Source organism: Oryzias latipes, chromosome 1, assembly GCF_002234675.1.
Source record: "Oryzias latipes chromosome 1, ASM223467v1".
Lineage (NCBI taxonomy): Eukaryota > Metazoa > Chordata > Actinopteri > Beloniformes > Adrianichthyidae > Oryzias > Oryzias latipes.
This window is the reverse complement of record NC_019859.2, coordinates 23,235,090-23,255,149: the sequence shown is the minus strand read 5'-3', so window position 1 is coordinate 23,255,149 and position 20,060 is coordinate 23,235,090. Positions and strand designations below refer to the sequence as shown.

At 38.9% G+C, this 20,060-nt stretch overlaps 1 protein-coding gene across 1 annotated transcript; it reads left to right on the top strand.

Annotated features, from left to right (window-relative positions):
* The first annotated feature begins 1,610 nt into the window (after nt 1–1,610).
* LOC101167931 (serine/threonine-protein kinase pim-2-like) lies at nt 1,611–7,331 on the top strand. The gene is made up of 10 exons (XM_023958579.1): nt 1,611–2,307; nt 2,980–3,144; nt 4,208–4,312; nt 4,421–4,503; nt 4,583–4,630; nt 4,729–4,944; nt 5,062–5,242; nt 5,438–5,608; nt 5,687–5,846; nt 6,607–7,331. Exons 1-9 carry the CDS (start codon nt 2,268–2,270, stop codon nt 5,779–5,781), a joined length of 1,104 nt encoding a protein of 367 aa, XP_023814347.1. The 5' UTR covers nt 1,611–2,267; the 3' UTR covers nt 5,782–5,846; nt 6,607–7,331.
* The last annotated feature ends 12,729 nt before the right edge of the window (nt 7,332–20,060 follow it).

Genomic DNA, 20,060 nt, shown 5'->3' with positions numbered 1-20,060 from the left:
ATAAACGATGGATGACAAATGCTGGACCAACAAAACCCAATTGAGACTGGGAGACTTTGAAAACAAAAATATAGAAGACCTTTACTTAAAATCACATATTATTGCTCAAAAGGAAAGACGCATTGACTTCCTCTACAAGTAAAGCTTAGACTAGTGTGCACGTGTGAGTCCATGTTACAGGATTTTTTGTAGTATGCTACATATAAACCTTTTCCAAAAAAATTGAAAATGATAGAAAAGTGTCTTAATTTCCAAAATTCAATTTAAAAAAGTTAAACTTTAATAGGATATAGATTCAGGGCCAACTGCTGAATTTATTTAAATCATTTCTTCTTCTTCTTCTTTTTTTTTTTTTTTTAAATATTTTGGGGTTCCAGCTCATGTAACTCGCAAAAAACAGAATGTCAAAAAATGATAATACCCAAATTTAGCAGGGCATGGATGTTCACCCCACATCACAGGGTTCAGGTTACTGATGGATCACATAGCGATGGACATACTGACCCCTCCGCCCTTGTGTTCCAAATAGGAAGTACCCTCTGGCTCCAAGAAACCAAAACTCCCACAGACTTCTATAGAGAAATAAACAGTTATTGCTCAGTCATTCTATTGGTCTGGATAACAATTCTTGCTCTGACATCTTTTTCTTAACATATTTTGCTAGTTCTAATAATTTTCATGATAGATTTTCTTTATGACAAGTTATAAACTGACCAATCAGATGTCTCAGGAAAGGTGTTTGGTGCTCGATGGCCCCCACCTCGAAAGTTTGATTGACAGATTTTCCCGATCTGCTTTTAGGGTGTGGACTTCCAATAGGCTTACTCATGATTGGTGACAGTGGTTTCTTTGGAATAATGACTCAGACCCACTCGGACCAAACACTGTTGACTGGCTCCAAATGGCGATGCCCGTACCACGGAAAAATGGCTAACGAATTGGCTTCTTTTTTCCAGAGGTAAGGCATTTTCTATGGATGACGTCACCGCTGCTTTGTGCAGTGATAAATGTCTATGGGTTCTACCTCCAGAGCAAAAATGGGTTTGAAAACCACAAGATGATCTGAGTATTGAAAGTCCACGTTACAGAGTAAATATTTAACTATCAGCAGTATATTTGCATTAGATTTATATTAAACTGGTAGCAAACGAATTGACTTAAGGACAGCTGTGATGTGATCAGTTCTCCTTTAGGATTCAACATTTTTTATGTCCTCAAATTGAAAAATGGGTTTTGTGTTTCATTGCTGAATGTGATGTTTGTTTCTCCACACCAACACGTCCAATTTCAAACGTAAAAGATTTCTAGTGTCATCACATGAGTTTGCTTTGGTAAAATAGCCACCCCTACCCACAATACACTGTGTGTTAGTCATGTGGTCAGTTGAACTGTATAGAGTCTAGATGGGTAAACTCTGACATCACCGAGAGGATTTTGAAGGTGAGAATGAAGTCTGAAGTGGGAGGGGCATGGTGACTACTGAGTAAAGTAAGTGTATTGTTGACTGCACACACAAGTTCACATAACTACCAATAAAAAAAGAGCATATTAGTGGAGCTGGTTATTATTATAAAATAATTGTGGGAAAATTCACGATTTAAATATAAATGTAATATATATATAATTTCCATAAAAGTATTCTGTAGTAATTTTGAAGGTTGCATTGTGTGCATGAACAGCCCATATTGGGGGCAAACAGACATTGAATATTTTTGAAACAATTTAGTGTATGACAGCCATCTTTACAAATGGCCACCATGTTGGATTTTTATCTTGTAGCCATTAAACTATTGTTTATCTTTAAGCGTTTAAACTTTATTAATCTTTTCGGAAAGAGGGGATCTTAGGTATATTCATGCCAAATTTGGTGCTTGTACCATAAAATGCACGATTTGTCTGAAACACCAACCTAACCAGCTCCGCTATATGCCAACATGTCTAAAAATGAAAATTAAACGACATGAAAAAGGTTCTGAAAAGATTTAACATGTGATTTGGAGATTTGATTGAATTTAAAAGGAAACATATTTGCTGTAAAAGCTGCATCCCTGCATTGTTTTTATTCAAATCGATTTTACTCCACACGGTCATCGCAGGATGTCACTCTGCGTTGTACCTCTTTGTGGTGTCACAGATTACTATAGCAACGTATTTAGAAATAAGCAGACTGCCAGGTGACACAGGGACGTCAAAGCGCAAACTTGTTCTCCTCCTTTTTCGGTTTTCTTGAAAAAAGTCTTGTTTTGTCAAAATCGCGAAAAGAAACAATGATGGAAAATTCAGCCGATCTCAGCTCAACCAGTGAAGGCAAGTTTAAAAACCAGGACAAACCAAGATTTCAGGCAAAGTTTATGTTTGTGATTAGATTTTTATGTTTTAATATAATTTACCAATATTTTACATTACCAATAACCACATGATGTCCAGTGATGCAAAAAAATGCTTTAAACCACTTTGGCTCCAAAATTACACCAATTTAGTTTTTACTTGAAACAAAACATAAGTGATATTTTTTTTTACATTGCTGGACATAAATTCAGGCGTCAAAGAAGCTGGTTTGTCAGAGAGGCGGCTAGACACTGGGCGGCCAGATTTTTGAAATGTCAACCTTGCTGTTTATCATGTTTAAACAGATCTGTGACGTGAGTTTGAGGGGGACGTTTGTTTTACTCAAGAGATTCATTCAAACTCTTAAAAGAAAAGTTCAAAAATGGAATAATCACATCAGCGTTTTGGATTTTGAAAAACAACAACATCCGGCACAGGTTCCATCAGTAACAGCATAAAAGACTGAGGGATGTTCCATTTCCAACATTACAATTTAAGCATTTAAACTCACAAATGTTCAATTTTATCAGATGTTCATAAAATATTTCTGCTATTAAATGTTATGTGATCGTCATAAATTATTATCATTATCATTATATCACTCAGATCTCCCCTAAATGAACCCTCATTGTTGGGTTGTTTTATTTGTAGAACATGTCAGCTGTGTGTTCCATCAACCCCCATCCTTTTCAAAAGATGATGGGACCACATCAAGGAAAAAAAAAAGGTCTACTGAAGAGGAGCCTGATGGGAAAAAGAAGAGGCTCTCTCTGCCCAGCAGCCAAGAACCAGAGTCAAATGATGCCTCTGACAGCGGTGAGATGATAATTAGACCATTTGTTGCCTCTCATTGTTAGCAAACTGATAAATGCACTAAATATTTGACTTTGGAAGCTGGTTTGAACTCGAACTCACACAAGGATCATTAAAATTAAGAATTTTGCATTGAAATATGTTGACGAACATTTTCAAAACAAGACTTTATTTGGTCAAAAATTTCAATGGATAAATGAAAAATGTATGAGTTCAAATGTTTTAAAAATCCTCTTCTACAAAGCTCTGTGTGTCAGTCATTGAAACTATTTTCACACATAAAATTACAGGTTTTTACTGTAAAACCTGAACATAAGAAAAAAAACAATCACATAATAAAATTTACATTTTTAAAAAGTGTATATATTTTAATATGATTTGCACAATGAAATAACACTAGTACTTCCACTGAGCACACATTATTCTTCTGTTAGGAACAGAAATTGTGTTGATCAATTATTCCACTTCAGACAGAAGTTTTGTCAAAGGTTAATAAATATAAAAAACCCCTAGGTTTCTGTATTTTTACCATAACTTTATATAGTTATCATTTTATTTGAAATATTGGAAGAAAAGATTAAATTAAAAGAATTATTTTTCTGTAACTACTCAACAATTCTTGACTGAGATCGTAAGAAGTTAAAGCAATAATTGAATGCAACCTTTAAAGATTTCCATCTTCTGAAGCTGTTCTGACCGTCTCTGAGGAAACTGTTCATGAATAAAATGACAGAAATGACTTTTTAAATACCATCAGACTGTTGAGGAACTTGAACGACAGTGTCAATTCAAAATGATCACCTTTGAAAAACTGTGAACTCTGCACTTCATTATGCTGAGATGATCCAGAACTGATCCCGTCTATCAACTGTAGATGTAATCCACTTACTTACGATCGACAAACACGTCTCTCCATGTCTTGAAATGAATCCTGTTTGAAGAGGTTTGAAAGTTCCGCTCTGTCATGTTTGCCCCACAGAAGGAAAAGGAATCCTTTCATTCTGGGGTAACTTTTTCTTTAGCTTTAGTTCATCAAACACGTGTTTGCACTTCTTCTCACCTTCAGGTGGTAGCAGTTCTCCAGAGGAGAGAATATCTTTAAAAGAAACCACCTTCTCTCCAAAGACTACTTTTGAGAAACCAGAGATCAGCAATGGAGACACATTTGAAGGTGAATATAATAGTCAGGTTTCTTAACCAGTGAAGGAGACCATTATGATCCTGTTGAAATCCTTTTTCCTCACAGTCATAACTGAACATATCTGGTGTGTCTCTACAGTAAAGTACAAGAAGGAGGGCCTGCTGGGAGAAGGAGGCTGTGGCTCTGTTTATGCCGGCCATCGCGTTGCTGATGGGTTACCAGTAAGTGTGAGGTAGAGCAGCCCTCGAATGAGCAGATCCAGAGGGAAATCCTCACCAAGGTTCTGTTTGGATCTTACAGGTCGCAATCAAATACATTTCATCTGAGAACATGTGCTTCAGAGAACCAGTAGGTTCCGCTGCAGTCACTGCTGCTCACCTGAAGCTCCTCTTGTGCAGCTTCTCCTATGGCGTTTACTCATCTAACAATTTGCTGGCATTTTTCAGGCCGATGATGGAAAGCAGCTCCCAGCTGAAGTAGCCATCATGCTTAAAGTGGCTGATGGAAGAGATGGACATGTGGGAACCACAGCTGCTGTGACTCTTCTGGATTTCTATGACCTGGAAAACCAGCTGATCATAGTTATGGAGAGACCGACCCCTGCTGAGTGTCTGTTTACGTACAAAAAAAAGAAAAGCAGGATTGAGGAGGAAGAGACCAAGGTAGGCTGGTTCTGACATGGCAGCCTGCTCACATTTGTCTTCTCTTTCTCCTTCTGAGGAGGTCTTCTTCCATGGTTTTTTTTTTACAGAGGATTCTGTGTTTTATGTCTTTCTCAGATTATTCTGAAGCAGCTTGTCCAGGCTGCAAAAGAGCTGGAGGACAAACACATCTTTCACCGGGACATTAAGATGGAAAACATCCTGATCGAGACCAACTCCAACGTCCCTCGTGCTCGCCTAATCGACTTTGGACTCAGCTGTTTGACAGAGAAGGATGCTCATCACACAATGTTCTTTGGTGAGTGAGGGGCTTTCTGCTTCAGTTTTGCACTAACTGTGCGCGTGAACATTTTGGCTCTTCGGGTACATCGAGCGGTCTGCTATCTTAAAATTTCATGTGGGCCACCTGCATGCCCGCAGACAGCCTGTATCCACCCATAAGGGCAATTCTGACTAAGGCATTAACTGTCTTTCTTGATGGGGTGTTTTGCAGGAACAGTTGCTCACATCCCCCCAGAGTTTGACCAAACTGGCTCGTATTCAGCCGGGCCCACCACGGTGTGGCAGCTGGGAGTATTGACCTATGAAGTTCTCCACAAACGTTTCTTCTCAACAAGTTCATTTCTCAGGAAGAAATTAGGAATCAGCCGGGAGCTGTCTAGAGGTAAGAAAACCTTCTCCACTTGGCTGAGTGGATAGATCCCTGCATCTGTCAGCTTCATCTGTTTTCTCGTCTTTACAGATTGCAGGAACTTCCTGAGAAGCTGTTTGGCTCCTCTCCCAGAGACCAGACCCACATTGGAGGAGCTTCTTTGTCATCCGTGGTTAAGAAGATGAAAAGATCTAGATTCAGAGAAACACTCAGCATTTGTGAGAAAGCTACACTTTGAAAAGAAGGACAGGTACAGGGATTTCACATCAATCCATCTTCCGTGTGTTTTCACTCCAGTTCACCACCAACCCCACCCTGTTTACATGCTCTTTGGGAACTTCTAAATGTCAGGATCTGGTGGTGAAGGACCCAAAGTGCAGGAGACCAGGGCAGAAATGTCAACTTTTTCTTTTGTAATTGATATGACAAAACCTAGGGAGCAACAGTAAGGTGACAAAACAGATGACCTTGGGGCGGCCGTGGTGCAGCGGTAGGGCGGTCGACCCATGATCATAAGATTGCAGGTTCAATTCCCGCCTTGCACGCCCATGAGTCAAAGTGTCCTTGGGCAAGACACTGAACCCCACCTTGCCTCTGGTGGTAGGCGGGCGCCTGTGTTTGGCAGCAGAGCTGCCACCAGTGTGTGAGTGAATGTGTGTGTGTGACTGGGTGAATGGGTCTGTGACTGTAAAGCGCTTTGTCCTTGTAGGAAGAAAGGCGCTATATAAGTATACACCATTTACCTGACAATGAAGAACGGAATAGCAGATACCTAAATACACTGACACATCAAGACAACTTACCATGACCCAAAATTTGGGTTTTGGTCATGCTCTTTTTGCCGTTTTTGCCGTTGTCAGTCACACCACGTTTTGGTTCTCAATCCTCCACAGTTGTCTTGATTTGTATTAATGATCCTTAGTGTATTTAAGTCCCTGGTTTTCAGTTCTTCACTGTCAGGTCATCTACTTTTTCACCTTACTGATGCTCCTTTGGTTGTTTTTTTTAAGTTTCTGCCCCCAAGCCCGGTCTCCAGCATCTTGGGTCCTTCACCACCAGTTCCTGACATTTAGAAGTCTCCATAGAGGTTCCTTTCAGCTACGTTGAAAGTCATGCCGGATCCAGCCATCCATTCCTGAGGAGGAACACCAGAATCATACCTCAAGTCTTCTCTTTCTGTGGAGGATCGTTGGGGTCGCTCCTCTTCATGTGCCCCGTCCCTGAGGAGGGGTTCTCCATGTAACCCCCTCTGCTACAGAAACCTGATCTTTTCTATCATGATATTTGGTGTAGAGTTGTGTATTGTGGTGTAGTGCATTGTGGTGTAGTATATTGTGATGTAGTGTAGTGTTTTGTAGTACATTGTACTTAAGTTTAGTGTTTTAGTGTAATACTTTGGTGCAGTACTTTAGTTTAGTACTTTAATGTAGCATTTTAGTTTAGTGTTTTAGCGTATAGCTCTTCAGTGGAGTAATTTAGTTTAGTATTTAAGAGTAGCTCTACAGTGAAGTACTTTAGTTTAGTAATTTAATGTAGTATTTTAGTTTAGTATTTTAGTGTAGCTCCTCAGTGCAGTACGTTAGTACTTTAATGTAGTATTTTAGTTTTGAATTTTACAGTAGCTTTTCAGTGCAGTACTTTAGTTTAGGACTTTAATTTAGTATTTTTAGTGTAGCTCCTCAGTGCAGTATTGCAGTCTGGTTGATTTTCAGTCCAGATAAACTGATAAAGAAGAGGAGAGTTTCATAGCTCTGTTATTATTTTTATTTTTTTAGGGAACAACAAAATAGAATAAAAAAATTCTTAATAATTAAAATACAAAACAATGGGTTTATCTTAAAAAATAAAAAACAGTTATGAATAAGAAATTACCTAAAATAACAAAATTGTTAAAAACATTCTTTTTTATTACAACCTAATTGACTGTTAAAACAGCCTATGTACATTTTGGGGTCGTGTTTTTTTGTTTAAGGCCACCATTATAATTAATTTAAGAAAAGTTTGACTAAATTGCAATCAGGAAATATGTGCTTTTGAGTTTTAATATCATTTTTAGATGTCATTAATTGTTTTAAAATGGCGAATGGTGTACACTTTCTTATCTTCTTAGAAGACTTAAAGTGCTCATACATTCACAGTCCCACACTGACGGCGGCTCCACTGCCAAACACTGAAGCCAACCTATAACCACCAGGAGCAACGTGAGGTCTGGCGTCTTGCCTATAAGGATTCTTTAACACGTGGACGCGCCAAGCGTACATTTAACCAGAAACGATTAAAAACAATTAAACTACTTAAAGTTTTTTTATTACTTTTGGTTAGCAGACCCCTATTTTCTATTTTCTATTTTCTTCTTTTTAAAATGTAATTTCCTTGTGTTATGTTGGGTTAATTATTCTGTTATAGGACTGTGTTAAACTGTTTCGTTCTTTGACGGTTTAAGGAAATGCTCTGACATGTTTGTACATTGCACTTGGTACACTATACTGTACCTGAACCTTCTACTAAAACATGTTCTTTATATAAAAAAGTCGTGATATTGCTCCTCTATGCCACATCATTAGCTTGACTGAGTGACTCAGAGAAGAATCTTGATCAAATACATTAGAGCTTAGTCAATAATTCTATTATCTCTACCAGAAATACTGAGGCTGTGCAGAACCTGAAGAACAAATATTGATTGATTGCTTGATTTCCATCCATTAAAAAAAGGAAAGAATTTATAAACACATGGAGATGTCTAATTCATTCAATATTAATACATAAAATGATAAGCTAAAAAAATGCTTTCTTTTTGACATTATAATTATTCTTATTTATAAATAGATATATTTGCAAATATAGAGTGTGCAAAGCAGTAATCAAATCAAAAGATGGCTACTGTAAATAACCTAGAATTTGACCTATGTATATAATTCCACATGTGTTAATTCACAGTTTTGATGCCTTCAGTGTGAATCTACAATAAATAAAGAAAACTCTTTGAATGAGAAGGTGTGTCCAAACTTTTGGTCTGTACTGTATATACTGAATTTCCTTTAGATATTTTTTTTAAACTGCATTGAAATGACTGGGCTCTATGCCTACTACCACATTCTATTAATGCTGTTTATTGTTTGCAAAATAGACAAAGATTCTTTAGAGGGTATTGTTTAAAGGATAATTAAAAAAAAACAAATCTACAGCAGTAGTTTGTGACCTGTAAAGGGCAGCATAACGGATTTATCACTCCTGCAGGAAATATATCAGGGAACTAAGAAGACGAAGAAAAAATAGCATGTGCACATCCAGTCAGTTTCACACACAAATGCACACCTGCACATACACGTGTACACACTCACACGTGCGTTTGCACACGCATACACACAGGCACGTGCACTAACTTTGATCTATCTGAATTTCATTGTTATTTTCACAGCTTCATGCTAAAATGAACTCTTACTAGTTAAAGCCTGTCCCTTCATTCTCCATAATCTTGAACTTAACCAGAGATTTGTAAACAGTGTAAATTCACATGAAGAGATCTCAAACGTCCCTGTTTAAGGGCTCTAGTATGCACGGTCCTAACAAGGTTACAAATACAAACACACAAACGACAAAAGCCCACCATAGCTGGGAGATAAGAACATTTTCTGGAAAAGTTCACTGGGAGGTGAGCTTTGCATTTCAATCTGTTACACACTGACCTAACAATTCAATATCTCTTTATCAACCCTTTTTTGAGCAAAGAAATGGAAGTGAGGCCACATGGGAGGGAAGGCATGAAAGGGAAGAATTGGTAATGTTGGACAAAGGTGATGGCTGGAGGCTTGTGATCGAGTAGATTTGAAATAAAAAAAATGTACAGAAGGTGCACAATGTGAGTAAACAAAAAAAGTTTGTGAGGGAAAAAGAGCTACCTCATGAATGTCCTCTTTCTGTGGAATGGATGCGACAGACGTGCACGTCTGTAGACACTCAACGAAGAGCAAGCCTGCAGTCGTGTAACCTTCTCAGACAGTCGTGCCATTGCTCTTCTAATCATCCGTGAGATTAGGTGGCAACACACGAGGAAAATGCTGCTGTTCGTATGTCCTATCCCATTTCATCACCAGGACCAAATGTGCACGCACGCGGAGTCTGTTTCAGCTGCTCCACATAAAAACAAGAGACTGATTTTCTTTGAGGCCACACAGAGTGTGCACTGCATTCTCATTTTTGAAGGAGGGACAGACATATCGACATGGAAGGGATGAAAGTTTTTCCAAAGCTGAGAAAGTGCAACAGACACAGAAGAACAAAGAAAAAAAATGGATGGCATTTTGGGGAAAAAGGGAGCTTTGCTTGCTTTCTCCCTTCTGGCCTGGTCCTTTGTCTCAGAGGATTTCATAGAAGGAGGATGGTTCTGATGAAAGGAAAAGCTTCAACTGAATCTGAGCTTGTGAACACACGGGGGAGGAAGTCCCATTCTTTCAGGGTGATACTCAGAACTCATAGGCTTACTTCTAAATTTGAAATTTCTAAACAGAAGTTACTACAGCTTATTATTATTCTACTCTTTTGGCATCTGCCAGAGGCATCCTGTGTTGTCATGCACACCTACTGTTTCATGTCGTCACTCCCACAAATACAGTAAAGAAAATAAGAAACTATAATGCTTTAAAGTTCTATTACACTTCATGATAAGCAATGGTGTGTCTTTTGCAAAACTTGCTTCCTTTGTAACAGGTATTTTCATTGGATTCCCTTCAATAGTGTATCTTTGACTCTCTACCAAAAGTGTGGTTTAAGCTGGTCAGGGGCTCAGTCCCATTCTTCAGCCACAGATTAGCACTGCAGCTGTGACTAACCTGGAGACGCAGCCTTTTCATCCGGGCCCATCTGCCCGGAAAACTGTGGTCTGAGTGGGAGTGAGCACAAGAAGACAGTACTTTCACCATCCTTCGGCAATTTTTGCTTTGGCACCTGTTTTAGCAACTGTGTTTGTGCTGCTTAAACTTCCCTAAACATGCACTTTAATGTTAATGCTGCAGCTGTGAAAGCACAGTTTATTGCTAAAAATGCAAAGTTTTCTGCAGGATTGAATGTGGCACATTGTGATACAAACTCAGTAAACACTGAAAGAAGATTTAAACCTGAAAATAATGAAGAAGTAAATAAACACTCATTGAAAGAAGCAGCGGGATTGCGCTCTTCAGGTAGGTTTTCTTTCTTTTTTTCTGTGTTCCATGTCATGCTCTCCTTTCACACCAGTTTCTGTAAGTTACACATCACCTTTTAGACATTTAAAGTCCCACTCAGATCCTCTTTTGCGCTATTTAAAAAGTGTTCCCAGTGGTCTTTTAATTATGATGATGCAGTTTTGAGTCAAAATAAAAAAATCTGTCATTTTCTAGGACACAGATTTTGCAGAGCAGGAGGAGTTTATCAGAAATACACCCCTCAGTTGTGGGTGGGACTATTGGCGCTGAGCAAGCACATATGCTCTGTTGCTGAGACCTTGTTGCAGGGAGTTTGTGGCCCACCAGTGTATTTTTCTAAACTGCATTTTTTCGTCTGCTCCTGATTCACAACAATTTGATTAAAGAAATACCCAGAAATTGAATTTTGATCTTAATTTTCTTAATATATTTCCTCTATCGTGAGAAAAGTGCTACAGGAACATGTTAAAAAACACGCCAAAAGCTCCATGCTCCGTTTCATTCCGTCACATCCCCCTGTAGACGACTAGATCCACATACGTCTTTGTTAGCTTCGTCTGACCTGGCATCTGGCTTAAAACTATAGAGCTGGATAGCTCTAACATTGCTCTGCAATTTTGTTGGTCCAAGGATTTAAGCTAGAAGGGGAGCTTGTTAGCAAAGAGCTCTCAGCAACAATGGCCAATGGCTGCGCCCACCACTCAGAGGCATAATCGTAAGTAAAAGACCACTGGGAACGTTTTGAAAATATATCAAAAGATAATTAGAGTGGGTCTTTAACGGGCGTCGATTTGTGTTCAGCTATTGAAATGTTGCTCCTTTATGTTTTCTTTTAGTATATTTTTGTGACGTTATATTTAGGGGAAAGCCAAAGACCGTTTTGCTTTTTCAAAGCACTTTTGATTTGCCTTGTCTTGAACAGATACATGGCTAAAGGAGGGGCAAAATCAACATTTACATATTCCAATTTCCAATCAAGAATTCTTCCACACGTGGATGCCGTCCTCTATTCTGGTGATCAGCAACGAGCTGGTGTGTTCTTATATCTTCAGTTTGCCTTTGGTGCACTCAAAGCTCTTTCTGTCCTGCAGTTTCCAATCATTTTTCTGTGTTTATCCATTTGGTACACTCAGTAACATAGCACTCTCAGCTTTTAAGCTCTCACAAGAAGATTAAAGCCATCACATGTCACTTCGGTCTTTTCTTTTTTTTTCCAGTTTTCATTGAAACTGATCTAAGCAAGCTATTGTAATTGAGTAAGGATGACATATTAACATGGAAAACAAGCTTCAGTCTAGATCTGTAACCTCATTCATTCATTTTCCAAACTATATAAAGCCTGGCTGTGGTTGAACGACATGTAAGCCTGGACACATCCCACCATCTGGGATCTCAAACTGGCCAATGGAAACTCATCCACCAACTGTGTTCAGTGATATTCAAGTTGCTCCTTGATTTGTGCTCGTTTTTTGATTTTGGATTTTTTATACTTTCCATGACTTATAACGGGGAATTTGAGATCTTTCAGCAATATTTTGAAGAACTTACTGCATTTGAGTTCTAGACTCTACTGTGGAAGTGAAGGCATCGTGGAGTACAACTTTGATTCTTTAAAAATTTAATGGAAAATAAAGATTTGACCACTGGTAAAAATAAATTAGTAAATCTATTTTAAAAATAAAATCTCCCACCCACAGTTTTCATTTACAGAAATACCTGAAACAAACTTAAAAGTTCGTGTAAAAGGCTAGACATAAATTTATGAGTTGGACCTTCCAAAATTCCAAAGTGAGAAGTTGCCTTCATTTGAAACCTGCCTCTAGTGGTCATTTGAGGAACAGCAACATTTGCTGTTTGAAAGCTTCAATTTTAAGAGCAAAATGTGAGGTTTGATCCTTTGAAATGTATATATACTGTAAAAGGAAAAAGTTGGCAAGGATTTTACACCACAAGCTGCTGCTAACCAGTTTGGGGAGGGTGGCAAGGTCGTTTCTAATTTAAAATCAAGCATTCTGCTGTGAGAATGACTAAGATTTGCTCATCAACCCCCTACTGAGGGAAATCTCCAGAGGTACCTTGGTGGTAACCATGCAAATCAAATTCTTTTGTCTGAGAATCTAAATATAGAAAAGTGCCTCAGTTGACATGCTGGCCAAGTAGAAGTGTGTATGCCCAATACTTGGATGTTGTGGGTTCAAAGCCACAGTTTGGTTATGTCACAGTCAATAAAAAACTGGAACCCAGTGTTTCTCTACTGGTGTTTCAACATTTAGGGTTAAATTGGGGGCTTGCACCACCAAAATAGGGTAGGACAGTTCACAGCTTTTTTAAGGGGACATGTTAGATTAAAGAAGTAAATTTCACTCACTTGGGTGTGTAATAACTGATGGGACTTCAACACTTTTTAAATGTGTTTTTAGCCACTCTTTAAGGACTCATTGCCCTGTGAGACAACTTCCACAACAAACGCAGGATATTTTTTCGTCCATATACAATTTTTTTTCTTTGTATGCACTTCGTGGGACAATAGTTGCAAAGAAGAAGTTATTTTTGAAGTTGTTCAATCAGATCAAACTTGCCTGACCTTTTTTTTTACTTCATACCAGTGAAAGAACATTTTCCACAGAGCAAAAAAATCCTTTTTCTGTTGATTTAGATCACACACACAACAAACCCATCCCAATAACAGCAAGGGAGGAGTTTTTGGTGAACACACCAACACACAGTGGCATGGCCTGGTGTTGAGTGGGGATCTGTAAAACTCCGGCTCAGCCTTGAAGAAAATGAGAAGCAATTACAAAAAAAATGGAAGAGTAAGATTGTGAAGAGACCCATGAGATCAGGTGTTCTCCTTCTCCAGTTTGAGAATGGAGCTGCACTTGAAGAAAAACACACGTATTTATTGCTTTTTGTTTTGATAGTATTTAATGTAAGCTTTGCTATGAGTGTGCTCATGTGCAAATATCCTAATATTCACTTCTATTCATGTTCACGCATGTGAAGGACTTGTTAAGGATGCTCATCAAGAGCAAATAATTAGATGTAGCAAGTGGACATCTGACAAACAGACAAGTCATTGACAAGCAACACAGGATCCTTTAGGATGTGGGTGGATGCAGAAGCCAAAGAATATTTGTGCTTCTAGAAGGCAGAGGTTCAACCTTTTTTCCATTAAAACTGTACTCAAAAAAGGTTAACATGGGCGTGGATTTGGGCATACCACACATGATGGTAACGGCTGAAAAAAAGTTAAAAATAGAAACACTGACCGGCCATTTAATTAGCTACAACTTGCAAATGTTGAGTTGGAGCCCTTTCTTTTGTTTCATTTTTAAGATCTCATTTTGATTTTTTGAAATTACTTTTGTTTTCCGAACTCTTTTTTCTTCTTTTTTTTGGGAAGCCAGAAAAGGCAGGTGGGATGTTACTATGGGATATCGCTGATTGGTTGGTGACGTTTGTCCATCATTTCAACTGAAAGGTATTTGGCATAAAGAGATACTGGATCTGCTCCGGACTAATCATAACATTTTTATTAGTATGCGGACATGGAAGACACATTTAAAAAACTCAAATGTCAAAAACTAAACGTCATCCACGATTTCCGTTTTTGTTTTATTGTGTTTTGTTTCTTAACTGTCATGACTAAAACACGGTATGGACCCAGATGCTGAAACCCAGAAGGCAGAGGGAGGTAAGTGAGAGGTATGTAAGAAGTTTATTTAGGTTCTTGGGTCCTGGCGAAGCTGTGGGTAACGTGGCTGCGGCTCTTGATTGGAGGCTCCGGTACTGTTCGTGGCGAACTCCCTGAGTGAGGGCCGAGACAGAGTTCGTGGCTTGGGTTCTTGGTGCATGGTGTGGCTGGAGATCTGGAGGAGCACAGAGACTGTGGCTCACAATGGCAGGCGGCGTCAGCGATGGAGAGCTGTGGCTGCTGCTGCTCAAGGTGGTAAAACTCAGGTGACACTCGTGGCATGAGATGAAAACCTGAAGTGCAGAGGACAAGATAAGGTTAGCTCAGGACAAGCCAAGGGGCCAGACGTAAAGCGCCTCAGGAGACTAGGCACCATCAGGGTTAACAAACTGGTGAAGAATGATGAAGCTGGGTCTCCTTGAGTAGCAGGTGTCTTGATGAGTTGAGTAGTCACAGCTGAGATGAATGAGCAGCAGAGCTGGAGGGGGAGGAGTCTGACAGGCCACCATGACATTAACATTTCATTTTGATACATTTTTTTGTAATTGTCTTTTAGTTATTGATTTTTTTATTCATTTCTAAAATGTAATTCTCTTCTTTTATGATTTGCTTTGCTTTTTTAATTGTTGTGATCTTTTATATATTTTTTCATTGAGTGATTTGTTGTTGTGATTTGCACTTTAGAGCCACCGTACTTCTGACATCAGAGTTGCATTAAAGCATGTCTGTTACCTGCAAATCGATAGTGTGAATCTCTTAATCCACCACCTATCAAAGGTGTTGTGTTCGAGTCAGATCTGCTAACTGTTGAAGTCAAAGTGGTTCAAACTGGGAACTGATCTGTTAATGCAGAACACAATGCAACCATGTTTCTGAATGGAGGATGCTAGATCAAATTGTTAATAAAACTGACAAAGCATCATCAAAACTCCCTGGAAAATCTGTTTCCTGTGATCTTTACCTGGTTTCCCGTGCATCAGATTCAAAGCTGCAGAGCAGCAGCACCTTCCTACCCGAATTCCTTCATCCAATTCTTATAACCTTAGAGCTACGTTCGCATAGCACATTCAAGCAACCACTTCTTTTGAAAAGTCAATGCACGTACATGCAATTTCGGGATTCCACCTTCAGAATTCTCACTTCCACATTTTTAAGACCATTTTCGGGCTTTACACGCACAAAACATGTGGCAGCGGAGCGCGTGTTGCATTGACCAGTCAGGGATTTGGTAGTAATGTATGGTTGGCTGAGACCAATGTCTTCGATAGCTTCCTGGACCCCCTTAGAAACAAAAAACAAAAACATTTTTGAGATCATTTCTGACACCGCTCGGTTTTTGCTTGTTGTGTTTCTCATTTGTAAAATGCTTTGGAATAAAATATCTGCAAAATGACTGAAAATCTGTGTCATTAATTCATGATTATGATGTCTGGCGAATGGGTAAGTTCACAAAAAAAACACCAACTGAAGTCCCAACACTGTCCTGATTTTGATTTTGCAAATACTGAGATTAATGAGTCACAGAGAGTCAAATTGATTCATTATCTCTCAGATGCTTTTGTCAGTGTTTACCCAGTCCACTGGCACAGGCATAACTCCACTCGAAGCAGTAATAGGCATGCTGACCGCAAGGCCGCAGGCACTTGCCTCACCTAAATATTAACGCTCCTGCTTGTGAAATGCTGGCTTGTGAAGAAACAAACATGTACTCTCAGGGAACAGATTTCAATACCACCCACACACACACGGGTATTCTTGTTCATAGGAGTGGAAGGTGAGCTTTGCGTTTGATTCTCAAGTCCCAGAGCGGACTGTATCCCGGGCAATTCCCCTGTCAGCTGCTCCTCCTCCCATTAGCCATAGGAAACTGGACGATTTATCCTGTCCTCGACATTTAAAGCCTAAACTGCTGAATGAGTTCCACTCCAATTCATCTCACCTAATTAAAAATGCTGTATTTCAATAAAACTTCAGTCAGATCAAAGGGAGCACTTTGTATTCTCACACTATACCCCTAGCAAAAAAAAGACAATATAACAAGGTAAGAATTCTGTTTTTACAGAGCCTTTTACTTGGGTTTTTTTATGCAAAATGTAAAAAAAAACAACCATTCCCCTTTCATAGTGTTGGAAGAGAGCAATTAACAGCAGCATGAGGTAAAAGAAAAGGTTTAATCAATGGAGGTAAAACAGAGGAGTGTGGCTTCAATCTATCAAGATTACAACAGTTGACATAGCTGAAAGAGATGAATTAACTACTTCAGCTACAGCAGCTACACTTGTTATCATCTTCACATTACCCCATTTTCACCTGCAAAACAGAGTTTGAAGTGCGAGCCACCAGACCGAGCCAGACTGCAGCTAAGCTCAAATCATGCCTGCAGTGGGACCCCCCCCCCCCCCTTCCCCTTTTTTCCTTTATATTTCTTTTCAAGGTATGCTGCTCTATAATAAAGTCACTGCATGTGTGGAACAGAGGAAGACTGACTTTTTTAAATGCTCCCTGGTAAAGAGTGTATTTGCTTTGGAGTATTTTTTCCCCTTTATTATCTTCATTGATGCTTTGTGTTGTCTTTAATAATTATGATTTTATCAGGAAAACCAACTGTCAGATGCAACATATGAGTCGGCACACACAAAAACCAACCCTTAGATTTATTGACTATGGGCACCGGTTTTAAAGGTAACTGCAGCCTTAATATGGAGTCAGATGGAGATAAAGGACAAGAACATCTGAATGCTAATGCATTTATCTGTTAAAAAAAGGAATGAAAGCAGGCTGAACAAAAGCTGACTGCCTCTTTACCAATAAACCATTTGACAGATGTTTGGCTCTGAAAACAGCTTTTGAAAGCATTGATATGAAATAATATGTTGGTTTAAAAAAAAAGAAATGGATATTGATGAATGCAGCACCTGTAACTTAATGTGGCTCAAACGAAAAACAACTGCCATTTGCTGTATTTATGCTACTTTCCCACAGTAGTTCTTTTCGGAGCAGCATGAGAGCAGCCTCTCTAATGTTTAAGTACAGGGTGCACAGTGCAATCTGTGAGGTTGAACAGCTTTGAATGAATTTAATGAAACCTTCAGTGTAATGAAAGAAATGGTTGAGAGCGTTCCTTATGAATAGATATTCAACGTATAGCTTTTTGTTAGAGCGTATCAAAACGAGTCCGACTTTGCACATTAAAATGGATTATACATGATTTACTTTTGTCTCAAAAGGCCAAATGGTAGAAATAAACTTAAGACTAGTTTTAGCTTTGCTCACTAGAGTTTTATAAGAGGAAAATGATTGTGTCAAATGTTTTTCTTTAATGAAAAATATTAAATAAACCCAAACTTTTTTAACAAACAGAAGCACTTGGATCTTTCTTATGCTACGATCACATGGCCCTCAGAACCCGGCGTTAAAGCGGCACCACTTCATGGGTTGGTACTCAAGTTTTTAAGTCCGGTCGTCGACTTCACATACAAAACAGGCGTTCATTGATCGCTGCTAAATCGAGAGAGAACGTCCAACTGAGACCAATGAGGAACTCAGATTTGGTGGTAAAGTGTAAGTAGCGTCCTTTTTAGAACACAAAGGTGCCATTTGTTGTTCATAAGGGAAAAATTATTACATGTAATTGCGCATTTTCTGCTCGGCCAGAATTATATGACACCAAGTCTTTTATGTATGGGAATAGAGATGTGAAAGAAAAAGCCTGGAGCAAGATTTATGGGTTTTGCCCCGCTTTGACATTTGCCATCAAGCCTTTACTAATTGTAGGTAAATGTGCTAGTAAACATAAAAAAAAAGAAGAAGAAGCCCCTTCCTCTCACTACCTACTTGTCCGCTGTGTGAACATCACCAGCTGGATACGCGCTCATGACACTGCATTTAGCACGTTCTTAAACACGTCATATGCTGGCTGTGTGTTGGTACCTTTTAAATTATTTTTAAATATTGCTATGCATGTTTTTAAGTCTGTTTTTTGGGCTCTGTGTACAAAACGAGTGGTAATTGAAAGTTAAACCAGTTGAACTTCGACCAATCAGGGGATTGGATTCGATAGTGACGTATGGGTGGCGATCCTTTTTAATTTACGGAAGTGCCAACCGTTTGAAAATGGACCGAAAAGGAGAAATCAATAATTGTGGGTCATAAATCGAAGCTCTGAAAGTGTAAGCCCGAACAAGATTTGCGAGATTTGCACTGCGTTAACATTTCGCCTCTTCCAACTGTGAGTACATGAACTAGTATCAGGTAGGGACAGTGATCACCATGTATACGCTGAAATATATGCCTGGTGTGTACGTATAGGATTACACAAATGGTTCCATTTTCTCAAACTCTAATTTTAGGATTGAAAGTTGCAAGACTGAAATGTGTTTTCTCTGTCTGGTTTTCAGTGGACCTGATTGAATTGGAGTGCTTCACAGTGTGGTGATGCTGTTTTTTTGTTGTCTGGTTATTTTGCATGATGGACTTGCAAAGTAGAGCCAGCAGGAAACACCTCTTCACCTGAGACACAACACTAATGAAATGTAAAAGCTCAATTTAGTGGAGACACAAAACCATTTTTCTTCTGCTCTAATGTGGTGTGGACAGTTTCACCCTGAGGGTTTTTCCGCTAACTCAATGTTGAATGGGACACATAAAGATGCTCTGACAGAAATCTCCACTATTATTTATTCTATACTTCTCATTATGAATCCCTTTGGCAATCTAAAATGTATATTATACATCCCTGTGCCACACAGCGCCTGTTTAGAATCAGAATCCGTCTCAAGTGACAGACGCTGGCTGAGAATCTGGGATATCTGCGGACTCTGTTTTCACTTCCAGCTCCAACGGTCTTAATGAATTTGAGTCATGTTGTTTATTTTTGGATTTGTGTTTGCTGAAGACTCACTGTTTGTTAAAAACCATTGATGACATAAGGGTGTACTGTTAGAAAAACAAACAATCGTGCATTATAGAATGTGATGGAGTGAATTGGAGTCTTCTAGAAAACTGACAGAGGAGCGATTACTACAGCTGAACAACATTTAAAGCAAAGACAGGTGAAAGAATTAAGATGCCTTATGGTGAGTTTAATGGTATTAGTGCCGTATTTGCACAACATAAACACAAAAAAATCTTTAACATCCGGACAAACATAATTCAGTAAATATATATGACAAAAAGTACAACATGACAGAAAAAAAAGGTAACTTTGATTCAAGTACCAGGCTAATACCTACTGAGCACCTTGGCTAATAGATAAATAAATAATAAAAGGTAAATATGTGTTCATATGTTTTTAAAGATATTTAGGTTTAAAGGCAAGTATATTCCTCCAAGCTCGGGTCCTCTACCAGAGGCCTGGGAGCTTGAGGGTCCTGCGCAGTATCTTAGCTGTTCCTAGTGTTGTGTGGTGAAACCTTTTCCTGTCATTTTTTGCACACTTTTGTGTTGAAGTTTGTTTTGATGGAGGAAGTCTTCTCTGATTTTTGTTTGCATGCTTTTATGGTGGAGTTGGTTTTTGGGTTTTGTGCTGTTTCACCCCCATGAAGACTGAGTCCCAGATTGGACACACCTGGGTGTCCAATCAGTAAGCTGA